The sequence below is a fragment of the Clupea harengus genome, unplaced genomic scaffold, assembly GCF_900700415.2.
Source record: "Clupea harengus unplaced genomic scaffold, Ch_v2.0.2, whole genome shotgun sequence".
Lineage (NCBI taxonomy): Eukaryota > Metazoa > Chordata > Actinopteri > Clupeiformes > Clupeidae > Clupea > Clupea harengus.
In genome coordinates this window covers 42,023-60,000 of record NW_024879731.1, presented here as the reverse complement: position 1 = coordinate 60,000, position 17,978 = coordinate 42,023, and the positions used below count along the sequence as shown (strand labels likewise).

At 42.7% G+C, this 17,978-nt stretch overlaps 2 protein-coding genes across 12 annotated transcripts in view; one reads left to right on the top strand and one right to left on the bottom strand.

Moving 5' to 3' along the window:
* Window positions 1-3,715, bottom strand: part of LOC122130099 (rho guanine nucleotide exchange factor 11-like) — a 24,869-nt gene extending 21,154 nt beyond the window's left edge. For 4 of the 10 annotated variants that reach the window (XM_042704782.1, XM_042704791.1, XM_042704785.1 and 1 more), the window contains exon 1: window positions 1,933-3,715. In XM_042704782.1, the coding sequence (XP_042560716.1) occupies window positions 1,933-1,967 (35 nt within the window). In that variant the 5' untranslated portion in view covers window positions 1,968-3,715. The remainder of the gene's footprint in view (window positions 1-1,932) is intronic. The other 6 variants (XM_042704783.1, XM_042704786.1, XM_042704789.1 and 3 more) reach the window with 2 other exon arrangements.
* LOC122130100 (myeloid-associated differentiation marker homolog) lies at window positions 732-9,555 on the top strand. Of its 2 annotated transcripts, none has more exons than XM_042704793.1 (2): window positions 732-1,704; window positions 7,958-9,555. In XM_042704793.1, exon 2 carries the CDS (start codon window positions 8,241-8,243, stop codon window positions 9,120-9,122), a length of 882 nt encoding a protein of 293 aa, XP_042560727.1. In that variant the 5' UTR covers window positions 732-1,704; window positions 7,958-8,240; the 3' UTR covers window positions 9,123-9,555. The 2 variants fall into 2 exon arrangements, with proteins under 2 accessions (XP_042560727.1, XP_042560726.1); XM_042704792.1 differs by lacking the exon at window positions 732-1,704 and adding an exon at window positions 4,776-4,900.
* Window positions 9,556-17,978: the final 8,423 nt, after the last annotated feature.

The window sequence follows — 17,978 nt, the reverse complement described above, 5'->3', positions numbered from 1 at the left end:
ACAGACAGACAGGCAGACAGACAGACAGACAACATGAGTGGGGGAAACAGGGGAAAGAACAGAGTAAACGGGGAGACAGTAAGAGAGAGGAAGAAGGAGACAGAGAAGCAGACACAAGTGGGAAAGGATCCAGACAGAACAGACGACCAACACACACACACACAGACACACACAGACACAGACACACACACAAAAACCCACATCTCCGGTGACGTCTCTTTAAATGGAAGACAAGACAAGCTTTCTTTTGTTTAAACCGATGGGTTAGAAACCCCAAACCTGTGCCCACTTCCCATATTTCAAACCAGTTCTGATGACCAGTTCTCATACGGTGAGAAACACACACTCAAGGAACTACAGTGCATTCGGAAAGCTTTCAGACCCTTTGAAGTTTTACACATTTTTGTTATGTTTCAGATTCATCTTAAAATGGATCCCGATCATTTTTTCCCTCGTCAATCTACACACAATACTACACAACAAAAACTCCAACTTTTTTGGAGTACTTTGTTCATTTATTAAAAACAAAAGACTGAAATATGACATTAGTATTCAGACCCTTTGTTATGACACTTTGGCACATCTTACTTCTATCAATGGTCCATGAGATGCGAACTACAAGTTAATTGGAGTCCACCTGCGCCTAATTGAATTCATTGGACATAATTAGGAAAGGCACGCCTCGGTCTATATAAGTTCTCACAGTTGATGGTGTATGTGAGAGTGAAAACCTAGCCATGAGGTCAAGAAAATTGTCTGTAGACCTGCGAGACAGGATCATGTGAAGACACAGATCTGGGAAAGGTAACAAGAAAATGTCTGTACTATTGAAAGTGCCCAAGAGCACAGTAGCCTCCATCATTCCCAGATGGAAGAGATTTGGAACCACCAACAGTCTTCCCAGATCTGGCCGCCCATCCAAACTGAGTAACTGAGAACAAAGGGCCTTGGTCAGGCAGGTAACCAAGGTAACCAAGAACCCAATGGTCACTGTGAATGAGGACCAGAGTTCCTTTATGGAGACAGGAGAACCTTACAGTAGGACAACCATCATCAGTGCAGCAGGCCACCAACCAGGCCTTTAATGGTGGGGTGGCCAGACGGAAGCCACTCTTCACTAAGGCACATAAGAGCCTGCTGGGAGTTTGCCAAAAAGCACCTGCACGGCTCTCAGACCATACGAGGCTAAATCCTCTGGTCTGATGAAGCAAAGACTGAACTATTTGGCCACAGTTCCCAACGGCGTGTGGAGGAAACCAGGCACTGAGCATCACCTCATTAATACCACCCCTACAGTCAAACACAGTGGTGGTGGTAGCATAATGATGTGAAGATGTTTTTCCTGCGACAGGGACTGGGAGACTAATCAGTATAACGGGAAAGATGGATGCAGAAAAACATGGAGCAACTCTCAGGGGAGACCTTTTCCAAAGTGCTCAGGATCTCAGGCTGACGAATACTGCCAAGAAAACACAGAAGTGGCTCCGGGAAAACTGTGACAGTCCTGGAGTGGCCCAGCCAGAGTCCAGACCGGAACCGATGGAGCATCTCTAGAGAGTGACCTTGCAATGGCTGTGCACTGATGCTCCCCATCCAACCTGGATAAGCTTGAATGGGATTCTGCCCAGAAGCTTCCAAAAGAAAGGTGTGCCAAGCTTGTACGATCATTCCCAAGAAGACTTGAGGCTGTCGTTGCTGCCAAAGGTACTTTAACCGAGTACTACGTGAAGGGCCCACTTATGTTTTTTTATTTTTTTAAACAAATATACTAAACACTCAAAGCCCATTTTTATTTTGCCATTGTAGGACATTGTGTGCAGATGTATGAGATTGAAGATGAGACCTGAATGAATCATAACTTTCCGAATGCTTCGGTATTTTCCAGTGAGAACACATGCAAACCGTTGAACTATAGTGCCACAGACTACTGACCTGTCCAGAGTTGAGGTGGGGTGCCGTACACTCATGGCGCCAGGCGGTTAGACTCGAGTCCGCTTTCCAGGCTGTAGAGATGGGTCAGTGGGTAATCATTTCCGCAATGTTTGATTTACTACAACCACGTGCAACAGTTTGTATGCATTAATATTAAGACACAGTGCGCATGGCCAATAAGACACAACCGGATAATTTGTGCCAGTGGTTAGGCTCTTTTTGGCAAGTAGTCTATCATGTGTGTCTATCCGATTATCACGTTAGTCTTTCAAGTAATCAGAAAGGCATATCAATACTTTGAACACCCTATGATTTAGGTAGAGGTCATGCAATCACAGTCTTTGCAAAGCAAACACGCAAAGCACCCGTGTTACATAACGGTGGTCGTGCTACTCTTACTGCCAGATGCTGTGGTTCATTTGGTAGAAGCGCAAACATCATATTTCCCTTTAAAATGTAAAACGTCTAATCTGTTATCGAACGCCATTTTGTCAAATTAAACTATGTTAGGTATGCAATTTGCTTCACAAAGAGCGTGTTGCAGCTTCCAAGTCTAGATAAACAAGACAGACGAGCCAGGACTCTCTTGACAGGCAGACAGCTAGTTAGCTAGGTAGGGTAAGCCAGTCAGGCCAACCACCTATCGCTATGTTTATTTTCAACAAATCTACTACGGACATGCAGCTGAGAGGCATTCTTCGAAAAAGGAGCCTACAATAGTCGCATTAGCTAACAAGCTAACTCATTGCAAAGACTCAAGTGACCACGACCTCTCGATCAGGCTAGCTAGCTCATGTGAGCCTGCAACGGGTCACCACAACAAACAATTGAATGCGAACAAGCTGAAAATACCTCGCATCTTAACACCATAGTACAGTAATTACATTGCAGAAACAGGCATGCTATTTAAAACAACAACGCTATTAGCTACCTATGTAGACACTTACTACACATTTCACAAGAGATAAGCAAAGAACATATAAGCTACCCTAACTGCCTGGTCTTTCCAGATTTACAGGCTAGTGAATAGCATGCTACCTACTGCCCTATGATGAGGCAGTTGAGCTAGCTGCTAAGCATCTATATTTCCAATAATATGCTTTTATACGAGTGTCCTCACAATTGCTAATGTTTTAAATTATGGAAAAGCCATACGGGATATTGCAGTAATAGCAGTATGGCAACCTTATAGCGTTACAAATACCATTACGTTATACTTTAGCTAACCTAGCTAACTGTAGTTTGCAAGGCCATCCGTCATCCTCGTGATTGCCTGAGGAAGAGTGCCGACCACTGAGGCGCTTGCATCGGCGTCGCTATCCACGCTATGTCCAAGGTCGTGGACGGCAGCATTGGCCAAAAGCTACCTTTCCAGTGAAACTGATCAACAAGGACAGCAGTATATCCGATGCTCAAACTGAAAACTTAAAAGCTAGAACCTCAAAAGACTATCAAATTGAACCGTGATTGCTGATGCCATTTGGCAAATGTTTACAAAAAAAAACAAGCACTGTTTTCTCATGAGAGGCATTGCACGCGAGTGTGTGAGCTAGCTACATACGAGATTCCTCCAAAATAGTTCGTTTCATTTGATCCTCATAGTGCTGCATTCCACGGGGTGAGATTCCATTATCCCATGCATCGACTTCCACCGGTTAATCCACATTTCATCGGTGCATATTTCGATTCCGTCTCAACTCTTAGTCGGTGCATTTATTACCCTTCCATTCTGCAGACTATTTAGTGTTTGCTTGTTACAGGGAAATCCTACCATCACCTAGGGTTTGTGTTTTGCTGTGGAGTAGAGGCAAACATTCTTCCTATCGCCCTCTGTAGGCTGGATTCCAGTGTTGCAGTGACTCATTCTGGATTTTTCCAATGAGGAATCGGCTACCGTCCACCGACAAAGTTGTTGGTCATTAATTCAGCCGTTATAAAATAGTAATAATCGACTTTGGTTGTGAGACGCACACAATATTACATAAATAGCTTGGAATGAGCAAATATGTCTCCAATGATTTCCTAGTGTTGCTGTTTGTTAGCTCAATTCGTGGAGCAAGCTAGGCCTGTATCAGGTCATGGGTCATGAGTTTGATTTCCAGGAAGCATGCATTAAACAACACTTTAAGTTCCCTTAAATAACATAATCTGTTTTTACAAAACAATTCAATCCATGTGATCTACTTGTAGGCTAAAACGAAAAGGGAGAAGTTCCTATGTTGCATAGCATTTATATACATTGGATGTTATGTCTGCGATGGGCTACTTTAAATTCCCCAATACAATGGATATGCATTATTTCTGGCCTTGCCATTCATTTCAGAAACAATTAATTTGCTTGTATGTTGTGTTCAGCTTTCAACAGAAACAAGCCCTCTTCACACTCGTCAGCACTCACCCGATCATCTGAGAAGTGATTGGTCCGTAGACTAGGCCTAACAGAGATTTTCTAATTGGGTGACTTATTAAATAATTGGGTTCAAGTGTTAAAGTGCACATTTCCTTTGGAGCTCTGACAAGTTCAGGCTTAGTTCATACAGTTGGACAGTCTCTTCATATGATCTGAATTAAAACTTTGTCTTCAATAATGATTCTTAAAAACAGTTTATAATTGTATTTAGGCTAAAGAGATAGGCTTAGAGCTGTCTCTAATGGTCCATGAATTCTAAACACACACAGGTCTAATCGTATCCTTATCTAGCCTAAGGTGTCGGTATAGGCGAACTGTTCAGTCCTATTCCATTAGTGAAATGATACTATTCAATGACTTCCGATATCATCAGCTCCGGATGACGAAAGAGGGGATAGGAAAGAAGCTAAAAATGCAATACCTAATTTGGTTATAACTGGGCGTGGGGACGTGTCTGGACTGAGGAGGAAGAAAATTCCCCCTGCCGCTGCGATGCAACAAGCGTGTTGGTGCTGAGAAAGAAAGGAGGTATGCAACACACAACATTCTTACGAAAAGGTGAGTTTATTGATGTCAGCGATCCGCTATACAATGGTAACTTTTACCCATATCGGATTATAAAGCTTTGAGAACCGTTAAGAACTGTAACGGTACAGTGTGTCGTAAAAAGGGAGCGCTTCTTATGATATCGGCCGAATTCCTGGAGTTTCTGTAAGATTACAATACGTTTAACAAAATAGTTTTTGTTCAACTTAGAAAAAGTAAAACCTTGCGTAAACTGTGCATGAGAAACTAATGCCTTGTAAGTAGCCTCAGTCATATGGGAAACAGTTTTTGACTATGTTGGCTGGCCGTCACGTCGGGGCGTCACTGGAAGCTCTATTGTGTTGGATGTAGGCTATCTATAATCACACGTAGCCTGGTTGAATTGCGTGGTTGAAGTCCTGGTTAAAGTCCAATAGTCCAGCCCCCGCTACAGTTTATAATGATAGTATATAGTATAATGTTACTATATAGCACTAGTAATATAATATATATTATTCATGAAATAGGTGATGCATGATGAAATGAGACAAAAAATAGAAAATGTTCTCATTCATATGGCATTCCCTGCTTAAAAAGCTACTGCTACAGTATTTGTTTGGTACAAGTATAATACAATACAATATGTTCTCCATTGGGCAACTGAAACAAGTTGGTGCTTCTCAGTACAAACAGACCATGGGCGTTGGCGTTGCCAAGTAACCCCCTACCCCCACCCCCAACATTCTATCCTCACCCTATCTGTGACCATGCAACCTCAGTGTACTTTCAGAACACGTTTACATGAGGAAGCCAGCCACACCGCACAGGAAGCAGCTCTGCACCACCTTAATGCGTTCTTGGGGCCTAATAACAAGGTCACATGCTGGTTACATCTCGTGGATCTGATTAGCGCGAGAAACGTATAGAGAGTTAGATTAGATTTCCCTTTGGGATGTGACATCAACATTAATAAGGCCTTGGGTGGGTGCCGCTCCTGTCCGCACTCAAACTTCCTGTCTCCTCATCATCGTTCTGCTACTGTTCTGATGGAGGAAGTGGAGGCCATTAAGGGCTGTGACAAGAAACACTTAAACTGAGCTCTGAAGACAGAGGGCCGGAAAGCCACAGCTGCAGCACTATAAGGTGCAGTCCTCAAGATTGGCGAAAGGTTGTTGCTGTTTTGAAATCAACTGCCAATCAAATACATCCTTCCTTTCAGTGCACCTTAAGCAACGCTGTTGACTGGTTGGAATAGTATAGCTTGGGCCAAGCCACTTTGTTTCCCAATGACAGAGCCCAGGACTGTTTACGAACACCAGAGTATAGAGGACAATAAAGACCAGAGCTATAGAGAACTATAAAGACCAGTGGTGTAGAGAACTATAAGGACCAGAGGTATAGAGAACTATAAAGAGACATTTGCTAAATTTGAGGATTTTTTTTGAGGAGGGGAATACTCAGAGATAGTATTGGGAACACAGATTCCATGCCAAATCTTTGGTGGTTGTTACCAAAGTGGCCAAAAAAGTTAACAGTGTGCTAAAGTGTCTTCACAGTGGGAGATAAATAATGTGTAATAAACAGTGTGTTATAATAAGTGTGCAGTGTTGCAGAGGCTGACACACAGCGTAATTCCTCCGGAGCGTTTACAGCTAAGGACATTCACCCAAAAGATTCTCGTCTTTAAAAAAAAACTTTTGTGTGTGTGTGTGTGTGTGTGTGTGCTGTACCCAAATGTACTCCTGCCTCCCATATATTTGTGTGTATGTAAATGTGAGTGTGTGTGTGTGTGTGTATTCTTCTGTGGAGTGAAGCAGTATGGCTTTGGTCTGTGTTCATGTCTGATAGGAAAGAAGGTTATAGGAGGAGGCCTTTAGTTGCTATTGAGTCAGAAGTATTTCCCACAAGTATCTGCAAGCAAGAAATGTTTGCTGCATCGGCCTGGTGTTGTGCAATCAGCACTCTGTACACATCGTGGATCGATCACATTGTGGATTGATCACATTGTGGATTAAAAAAACAGTGAGCAGAGGGCAGGTTTAATTATTAAAAACTTGGTTTCCTCATTTTCTTTTCTAAGGTTACATTGTGCTGTTGACTTACAGAATGCGCTTAAGTGAAAGCCATCTTATGATGATGCGAGGTCAGACAAGGAGTGAAGGGTTTAAGTAGAGTGGTGACCGGTTTCTGTGATTAGTACTGCAGTGATTGTGAATGAGACGGAGGTGCGTGAGTTGAAGTCGAAGGGGGCGTGGCAGGCAAGAGCAGAGTTCAGCGCTGGCGTGACATATATGCACACATCAAACCACACGGCCCTCGTGCCTATTTTCCTTCAGGGCAACAAACTGAACTAGTTCACATTTCTGCCTAGCAGGCCCACGCTATATTGCAAAGGGGATTGGGCAAAAAGTGTTAAATTATGCAAGGTATTTGTTTGTAAAAACTGTTGACGGTGAGAGAGTGTTGGGTAACTAACTAACTATAGGTACGAAAATCGGGGGATGACCGGTTTATTTTAATTTTATATGGTTCATACTTTCTTCTATGTTGTCGCAAATGATATGTGGATTCACTAGTAAAATATCTGCTGCATTTGGGCCCAAAAAGGAAATCCTGACATTCCAATCAATACAGTGGCACATAAAAAGAGCTTTACATATTTCGTATTGAGTTCAGCTTGTTGTCTAACACATAGCTATGACAATATAGTACTTTTTGATATTTGTAGCATTCTGAGTTAATTTCCTCAGTAATAAAGTGGGACGCCAGACACACCAGATGTTATTTATATAGCACTACTACTGCACAAATGCAGAAAGTATGTCATCTGAAAAAACTGGTGTGTGTCCTTTTAGGAGGGGTTTGTGGATAGCACAACCACTTCATGAAATGTATTGAGTTGCACAGTTTATGACTCTAGCAGTACATGTCTTTGTCTTCAAGGTTGGACCAATGTTTTTCAGCGTTTATATCCATCACAGACATCAAAAAGGAGAAAAACATTAACATGTGTCTACTATGTAGACCAACCAAACTAGCATACTGCCTATACTTGCCTTGCCTTAATCTTACTTTCATTTCTCTTCACAGATCCTCTTGAAACATCGAGCAAATAGACTCAAGTCAGCGTCTTCCATGACTTTCACCATGTGTCCTGTCAACCATCTTTGCTAAAGTGGCCAACTATCATCTGCACCAGACTTAAGGCATATTCCACTGGATATTGTTATTGTTCACACTCTTAGGGTTTTGCTTTTGAGAGAAAGAGAGAAAAGAACCGTCCAGAGAAGACTGAACACAGTCACAAAGTAACCCAGTGCCCAGACGATCCACCACTGATTACGTGTATTTTTGTTTTCTATTATTTCCCATCATGCCTTTCATTTTCCCACACACTTCGCGGCTGCTGTGGGTGCGCACGGCGGCGCTGGTGTGCACGTGCGTGACGTTCAGCGTGGCGTCTCACGGCGCTCACCTGGGCAACGGCGGCGACCTCTTCATGTTCTGCTGGAGCTTCAGCTTCGCCGGCACCCTGCTCATCCTCCTGGTGGAGCTGCTGGGCCTGCAGACGCGCGCGCCCGTCTCCTGGACCAACTTCCCCATCACCTTCGCCTGCTACGCCACCCTGCTGTGCCTCACCGCGTCCGTGGCCTTCCCCATCAACTTCCTCAAGGGCAGCCAGCCGCAGGGCGAGGCGCGCGACCACCGCATCGTCGCCACCGTCTTCTCCTGCCTGGCCACGGTGGCGTACCTGGTGGAGGTGAGCCTGGCGCGGGCACGGCCGGGCGAGGTGGCGGGTTACATGGCCACCACGCCGGGCCTGCTGAAGGTGTGCGAGACGTTCGTGGCGTGCGTGATCTTCGTGTTCATCAGCGAGCCCGTGTCCTACGACCGCTACCCCGCGCTCAAGTGGTGCCTGGCCGTGTACATCATCTGCTTCGTGCTCTCGGCCGCCGTGGTGGTGCTGTGCGTGGGCGAGTGCACCGGCTGTCTCCCGTTCCCCTTCTCCCGCTTCCTGTCTGCCTACTCCTTCCTGGCTGTGGCCATGTATCTCACGGCGACCATCATCTGGCCGGTCTTCCAGTTCGACAGTCGTTATAGTAACAGGGGGTCGCGGCCCCCCTACTGCTCCAGCCCCGGCACGTGCGCCTGGGATAAGGTGGTCGCCGTGGCAGTGCTCACGGCGCTCAACCTGCTGATCTACCTGGCGGACTTGGCCCACTCGGCACGGTTGGTGTTTGTCAGCGGGTATTGAGGGGGGAGAGAAGGATGCCAGATTAGTTTCATTTGTTGATGACGAGGAGAGAGAGAAAATAAGCTTTCAGGAGTCTGTGTTTAGGTTCTGTGGAAGTGATGTGTTGAAAACGAATGGAACCTTGAACTCGACGTCATGGCAACTGACACTGTTTTCCACTTCCACTGTCTGGTAATCATTGATTCTGAATCATCTACTGTATGCTCTGAAAGAAGGGAGGATATTCTTGCCCAAGTGGAATTATGAGTCCTGATCTTACCGGTGATACATGTATTTAACTAGAGCAGGCCAATTAACAGCTAAGCACCAAATATGTCTTTCAAACCAAAGCACTCATGTACACATATGTTTTCTGCTGCTTTGGTCAAACATACTTTCTGTGAATCACCCTGGATCACTCTGCACTGTCTGTACAATAAATACATCAAAGAAATGATCTGTCTTTTGTGTACGACTTAAGGACTTCAAAACTTTCAATGTATGATGAATTATTCTGCACTGCTACCGTATGCTCTTTGGCTACAGCTCAGAAAGACTGCAGCCAATGTCTTAATTGCTTATCAGGTACTGTGTGTTGTTCATTCCCTGTTCATTATCTGAGAATAAAGCATGAGTTATAGCCACTTAAAGATGCAGTCCTCGATTGGGTTTAGGTTGTTGATATTTGAGCTCAACAGCCAATCAAACCAATTCCGTGGAGTTTTTTACAGTGCAAAAACTGATCAGCCACCTAGAGGCCGTGAAGAGAAATTGGCTGAATTACGGATTTGACCTTTTAACCAAGTACATGTTGGTTTAGTACCTTTTAACCAAGTACATGTTGGTTTAGCTGCAGGGCACAAAAGTAAAGTCCTCACCCAAGAGAATACTAAAAAAGAACCTTAGGATGTCACAATTGATAAACTCTTTTTGCAAAATATGGAAGATCTCAAAGGTTATGTTCACCTGGTATGCCCCACATTATGATCACATGTTCCATCATTGACCAATGAATGGCAGTTGTGGTGACGGGACTCGGACATACACTTGTACTATGCTCGTGTAATGTAACATACTGACTGGTGTAAATGTTTTAAACTGCTTAATGAAAAGTAAACTCCATTGATACTAGGAACAGACAATAGGGAAGTGCATAGTGCCACCTGCATAGTATAGTAGGTCGGTGTCCCCTTTTTTTACATTGAAGATGGCCACCCTAATCACATTTAGTAGTCGCAAATAAAAAAAATCACGAGTCGTTTTGACTCAAGTCAGTTGTCGTGTTTTCAAGGTGAAATAAGGGAGGGGTGAGAGCAGAGGGACACACGGTCAGGACCCTCCAGGTAAGTGATCTCACTACGGTGGGGGCAGAGGGACACATGGCCAGGTAAGTGATCACACTACGGTGGGGGAAGAGGGACACATGGCCAGGACCCTCCATGTAAGTGATCACACTACAGGTTTTACATGCAGAGTTTTATTGCACATTTATTGCACCGCATGTCTTGCTATTGAGTCAGAAGTATTTCTCGCAAGTATCTGCAAGCAAGAAGTGATTGCTGCTTAGGCCTGGTGTTGTGCAATCAGCAGACTGTATACATTGTGGATTGATCATATTGTGTATTTATTAGTCATTCTTTTTGTTTTGCTGATCGTGTGTTTGCTTGTTTGTTTGTTTGTGTGTGAGTGTGTGCTACCTTTGGTTGAAAGACTTGTGTTGACCTTTGATCTCAATCTCAACTTGTCTGGCCTTGGGAGCCACAATGTCCAATGGTGAAACACTGAACTACAGGAAGATGACTCCCTCTTGTGGAGGAAAAGAGAAGTGCAGGACATAGATTTATTTATTTATGGTTCTCATCCATGATCAGTGAAATACCTTTAGTTGCCAGTTTATCTGACACTGAGCTAAAATGAATGCAGCCTAATACACCAGTCCTGCAATAAATCTTAGCTTCATGAAGGTTATACTATTTGTTTAAACTAATTTAGAGAGATGTTGATTCAACTGCGTGTTCATTTTGGAGGCTGCAGTTTGTGGTGCTGTTTTTGTATTGTTATGCACTGACACTTAATCTCAAATTTTTAAATGCAGCACCTTTTTTACATTTATTTATTTAAATTTAATTACATTTATTTTATTTTATTTTATTTGATTTTTGCGCAGTGTGGAGCGTAGACCCTTTTACATTTCACTACATTTGTTGTATGTGACGAATACAAATACTTGAACTTGAACTTGAACACATGTTGACCACTCCATTTCAGCTAGTGAGGATAGGCCAACTAACAGAAACACCTTTGTGTTTACTTCAATACCGTTTAACAGCACCGCAAACTACATACTCTAAAATGGAATATCCACCTCACTTGAACTCGTTAGACATAAACTGAACATTATAACAGTCATGAAGGGAGATGTATTGCAGTACTGTTGTATTAGACTACATTCGTTTTTGCTAGATGTACCTAATAAACTGGCCATTGGGTACGTATATAGTGCTACAACACAGGCGCTGTATCAAACACATGAATGACGTGTTGACCTTTGTTCTCAACTTTGGGAGCCACAATGTCCAATGGTGAAACACTGAACTACAGGAAGATGACTCCCTCTTGTGGAGAAAAAGAGAAGTGCAGGACATAGATTTATTTATTTATGGTTCTCATCCATGATCAGTGAAATACCTTTAGTTGCCAGTTTATCTGACACTGAGCTAAAACGAATGCAGCCTTATACACCAGTCCTGCAATAAATCTTAGGTTCATGAAGGTTATACTATTTGTTTAAACTAATTTAGAGAGATGTTGATTCAACTGCGTGTTCATTTTGGAGGCTGCAGTTTGTGGTGCTGTTTTTGTATTGTTATGCACTGACACTTAATCTCAAATTTTTAAATGCAGCACCTTTTTTTAATTTATTTATTTAAATTTAATTTAATTTATTTTATTTTATTTTATTTTTGCGCAGTGTGGAGCGTAGACCCTTTTACATTTCACTACATTTGTTGTATGTGACGAATAAAAATACTTGAACTTGAACTTGAACACATGTTGACCACTCCATTTCAGCTAGTGAGGATAGGCCAACTAACAGAAACACCTTTGTGTTTACTTCAATACAGTTTAACAGCACCGGAAACTACATACTCTAAAATGGAACACACAGTTGAGTATCCACCTCACTTGAACTCGTTAGACATAAACTGAACATTATAACAGTCATGAAGGGAGATGTATTGCAGTACTGTTGTATTAGACTACATTCGTTTTTGCTAGGTGTACCTAATAAACTGGCCATTGGGTATGTAGTGCTACAACACAGGCGCTGTATCAAACACATGAATTATCTCATTGTTCAAAGTAGAAGGGAAATGAATGGAATTAAAACGCATGGTCCAACCAGTGTGTTTAAATCTCATCCAGTCGATGATCGTGTAAGAAAGTAGGGTGAACAGACAAGACAGGACATATCACATCACAACACAACACACTAGAGATGGGCCTGCTTAGTCAGACAAGACATATCACATCACAACACACTAGAGATGGGCCTGCTTAGTCAGACAAGACATATCACATCACAACACATTAGAGATGGGCCTGCTTAGTCAGACAAGACAGGACATATCACATCACAACACAACACACTAGAGATGGACCTGCCTAGTCAGACAGAGAGGCCCGGTCCGGACTGGTCACGCATTACTCAGTGTGACATTCAGTCTGGCAGTCATAGTGCAGAATTGGGTACAGCAGGTCCTTTGTTCATTTTCTGCGGGTGCTTCAGTTTTGCTGGTACCTAGATTATCTTGCCGATGAAACAGTTCAACGAGTGTTCAAAAAGTCTCTCTGTCATTTAACTATAGTAGTAGTTCAACAACGCTTTCGGGAGACGCAACCCGATTTAGGAGTCGTTATGGCAACCAGGCCAAACGCCCCCCCCTCCTGCTCTGGGATAAGCAGGCTACTGCGGCGGCGCTTACTGCAGTTAACCTTCCTCTTCTTTTACCTGGATGACCTGGCCCAGTTAACCTTCCTCTTCTTTTACCTGGATGACCTGGCCCAGTTAACCTTCCTCTTCTTTGACCTGGATGACCTGGCCCAGTTAACCTTCCTCTTCTTTGACCTGGATGACCTGGCCCAGTTAACCTTCCTCTTCTTTGACCTGGATGACCTGGCCCATTGCAACTGAATACGACAACTGTATACGCTCATTGTGGAGTCTACGTAATGAGTTTAGAAGGATAGGAGAAAGGTGCACTGAAAATGCTGGCAGAAAAAAATATCATCTGTTTTGGCTTTCTAACCTAAGTGCCTCTCTCACACATGTCTTTGCCAATAAGAAAGAAGGATAAATAATGGACTTTTGTATTAAATGTGTTTCACATAATAGGGCAATAGTTAATTCTACTTCTTAAGCATGCTATATGCTGTCCGTGTGTTGATTGGCTTCTGTGTATGGGGCTCATCAGAATTAAGTGTCATCTCTATTAAAATCCTCTCATTTGATGAACACCATACCAACGGCATGATGTCCTGCTTTGCTTAGGTAGGTCCCGAATGCCAACTCGAACAGGTTTAAATCAAAACAAGGATTCTTGACATACAAGGCAGGTTTCATACAAGAACAGGATGAACATCAAAAACAGCAGGCACCCATGAACCTGACGTGAACATGAACGTTGACATATGATGAACAGAGGGTTTAATACACAGGACTACGAGACACAACAGGCAGTAACGAGAGGGGCGGGAACAGAGGGACAAAGGGGCAAGGAAAGCACATGGAACCCACTGATTCATTCTAAAAACCCTGTTTTTAAAATCATAGATCAGTGCAAGTAGTTATTAAATATCATTAGGTAAATATGAGTGAGTTTTCCACCCAAAACAACACAGGGAAACAGTGAGTAGATTTATCAGACATTTGAGATTTTAACGTTTTAGTTATACACAGGAACATACTGTATGTTCAATGCCTTCTACTGTTGGTTGGGGACTTCCCACAGCGGCCAACCTCTCACTGCCACCACCATAGATCCTGCGCTGCAGGATACAACAATAACGCAGTACTGGCTGGAGACGGCTAGAACACGCGCCACATGTTGAACATGGATCTGTACAGGAGAGGCACTCATTTACAGTACAACATGCACTCTCTGTAGCCCACAAGTGCTAAACACATGTCATAAACAACATGACTGCCCAACCATAAAACCTGAGCAGCAGGACACAGCATCAATAAGGTTGCTTTGGTGAGCATTTCACTGGGGTTTTCAAGCAGGCATCTTCCTTCATCAGTGTTTTGTGTCTATTAACCACAAACTATAGTAAATAACATTTGTTACATGTTTGCAGCAAATATGTGGTCAAATTTGATAAGTGTCGTGTCTTATTGGCAGTGTTGGGGAAGCTCCTTTGAAAGCATAGCAGCTAGCAACATACAGTAGCAACTAATCACTTTTCAACTAGAGCATCGGTTCCCAAACTGGGGTACGCGTACCCCCAGGGGTACGCGAAGTGGTTCAGGGGGTAAGCGGGGAGAAAATTTCCGCGATAACAGAAAACGGACGGAATTCGCAGAATGTACCGTTTGAAACAGAATTGCAACTTTCAGACGGAAACATCATTTTGTGCATCAAAATCGCCCAAATTCCCCTGTATTTTGTCCTGCAAGGCTGTATTTCTTTCTTATAAACACAACAACGATCGCAACGATGAACAAGCATTAATTAGAAAACAAAACCACTGAGAAAATGTCACGTCTGTGCTGAACTCCGCTCCGGCCACGCCCCCCTATTCAACACAGACCTCCGTAGCCTGTCAAATCTTCCCAATGGCCTGCAAATAATGTTTTTTTAGTCTTCTGTTCTGTTGATGGCTGGCAAACAACAACCTTAGAAGGTTTGGGTCACTTGTGGCACATATTATTCACTCATTTTAAGCCATTAATCTACCTCTGGGTGAACAAAATGAGCCGAAACGGATTAAAACGGAATTAAAGTAAAAAGGGGGGGGGGGGGGGGGGCTACGGGGGGTACGGGACTGTACAAAGTTTGGGAACCACTGAACTAGAGTAAAGCTACCCTAGGGACAAATCTAAAGCTAGTTAGATCAAACTACTTTGTAAAAAAAATGATAAAATTGACAATGTGCATGTGAAATTATAACAAAATACTACACAAAGTCACATGCCAGCAAAAAATGCCACTCAGTTGAGTTTATTGCAAAAACTGCCTACTACTTGTTCACACGTCATACATAAACCAAAAATATATTCATGGGAAGATGCAAGGAATGTCAGCTTTGGCTTTATACACAATGTCCATCAGTCAGACACCTGCCTTCCAAAAACTAGAACCCAGGTGGGGGCAGTGCACCAAGCAGGATTACTCAGTTAGCCAGGTCTTCTAAAATAGCATGCAACAACGTTTCTTAATAAATCAGTACTTGATACAAGATATAATTAAACTACTAGTTTAATTACATGTAGTTCACTGCTCCCTGATAGTAGCTACTTATTGGCTTGTGAATTGTACCATTAACCTTACAGAGGACACAGTCATGTCGGCGGAGCCATAAGGTCACTTTGTCGCTTTGGACGCTTTGGACAAAAGCGTCTGCTAAATGACTAGATGTAAATGTAAATGTAATAAGGTGGCTTTAAGATTTCCACAATTTCAAAACTAATATTTGTTAGTCTTTCAGACAGAGGGCGACAGGTTGCCACCACTAGTCTTAATCATGCAGTCAGATGTACCCTAGAAATAGTTCTTCAGAGAAAGGGGATAGAGGTGAACTGAAGTGACATAGTTTAATATTCTGAATTGTTCACGATTACGTCGAAGTTTTGTCCATAGCTTAAGGAATGTGATTTATTTGTTAGGACATAGCAAGGAGTTCTTAATTTCCTTGTTTTGCGTTTCGTACTCCACTTCAGTTGGTGGCGATATAGCATGCATGTATGTTGTTCAAAATTTTGAAAGCAGAAGAAGAAGCAAATGACTACGCGGGCGAAAACAGTTAATCCATTTTACAGGCTAGCCAGTGTTAGCCAAGAATTTGGCAGGGCAAGTCAGCTGTCAACACGAATGACAAGCAGCAAGTAAAATATGACTTCGTTTGTGACAGAAGTGCTTGCTAGTTCTGGCAAGCTGGAAAAGGATGACCTAATGACCAAGATCTCCAAATTAACCAGAAAATCGGATGACATTAAGGTCTGTGAACTAGCAATACATTGTTTTATACTCTCATGCCAGCCACCGTAGCCGCCATCTGACGTTTGCTGTGCAACTACTTGAATCTAAAAAATAAAGTAGTTTTTTGGAAATCATAAAATGTATTAATAGTTGCAATAGGCGTAACATCTTCATTGCTATTATTGAACTGCACTTATTAACTGAACTATTTGACATGTAGCAGTTGTTGCAAGTAAGCTAGTATTCGTTAGCCAGCCATGTTAGCTTAGGTTTCTGTAACGTTGAACTTCCTAACAGAATAATCTAACCAGTTAGCGATAGTTCATTCGCTATGTTCGACAGGCTGCATTGTCAGCGCCAGCTAAAATGGTTCACGTTATCCTAAATAATAGTTATGCTTAAATCCACGTTAGAGTTTTCATAATGCAACAATACGCTGTAACGTTACCGTACCTAGCTAGCATAACTCGACTATGGCCTTGACTTTGTCAAACTCACAAAGTGACGTGTCACATTTAGCTAGGTGCGTTATAACAATTTAATATGCTGGATGAGAAAACAACAAAACTATTTTACATGGGCATACACTGTGAAGTATAAGCCGGTTGTTACTTAACTCTCCTTAGCTCTGTCCTCGCTGAATCATCTAACTTAAGCTAGTCGCATATGATGTGCATCATTGATTTTTCAGCACATCTCAGCTTGAGCCAAAACATTTGGTCCCAGCCTTTGAGTTAAGTTGTTGTAACATAACCCTGGATACTTTAATCAATGCTAACTGAAGTGTTCCTTACTCGAACGGGCGGTTTTAACGCTATTTTGTCCATATGTGACTCACTTTTCCTTACCAGGCTGAGGCAACGTACATGATAAAGAAGGAATATGATAACTTCTTACCCACCTACGACCTCGCCGAGAGACTGGGCAGAGACGTGGACGGCATGTACAAAGAGATTGATGATATCAGAGACGTCATTGAGAACGAGGTAACTTCAGCGCATTACTGACATCAGGAATCTTAGAGATGGCCATTAGCAAATAATCATCCATGTGAAATCTGGACATGCTATTATAGATATTGTCACATTTGCAATGTTGTGAAATTTCAATGAGTATTGAGTTTAACATATAGAGCTACTTATTCCACTTGATGCAGTGTGGGTGTATATATTCAGTCTAATTCAAAACCTTTATCATCATGTTTAATGGCCTCAATTAACCAGTGTGTGTTTTTAAATGGTGAATAGCAGGATCACTAGGCAGTGAAGAATTGATGATTATTGAACTTTGCTTGTACTTGGCTCAGAGTGTGTGTGTGTGTGTGTGTGTGTGTGTGTGTGTGTGTGTGTGTGTGTGTGTGTGTGTGTGTGTGTGTGTGTGTGTGTGTAAGCAGTATACCGCCATGTTTTAAGAATGTGTGTTGTGTTACAGGTCCACCAGGATCTCAATAAGTCTGTGACAGAGTTCACTAGACTGGGTGCACAGCTGGGGAGGACCAAAGTGGTCCTCAACCTTTGCCAACATCTGGTGGAGGTGAGCTACGTTGGCGTTTATTCATTCAGCAGACGTTTTCATGCAAAGCAACTGACATTACAGTGCAGATATATATCAGTGTGTGTGTGATCCCTGGGTATTGAACCAAAGGCCCTGATGTGTTTATATCACCTTGCTACAT

Bases quoted from the DNA above. Each gene is read 5' to 3' on its own strand.
- LOC122130100 (XM_042704793.1), top strand. From the start codon at position 8,241: ATGCCTTTCATTTTCCCACACACTTCGCGGCTGCTGTGGGTGCGCACG.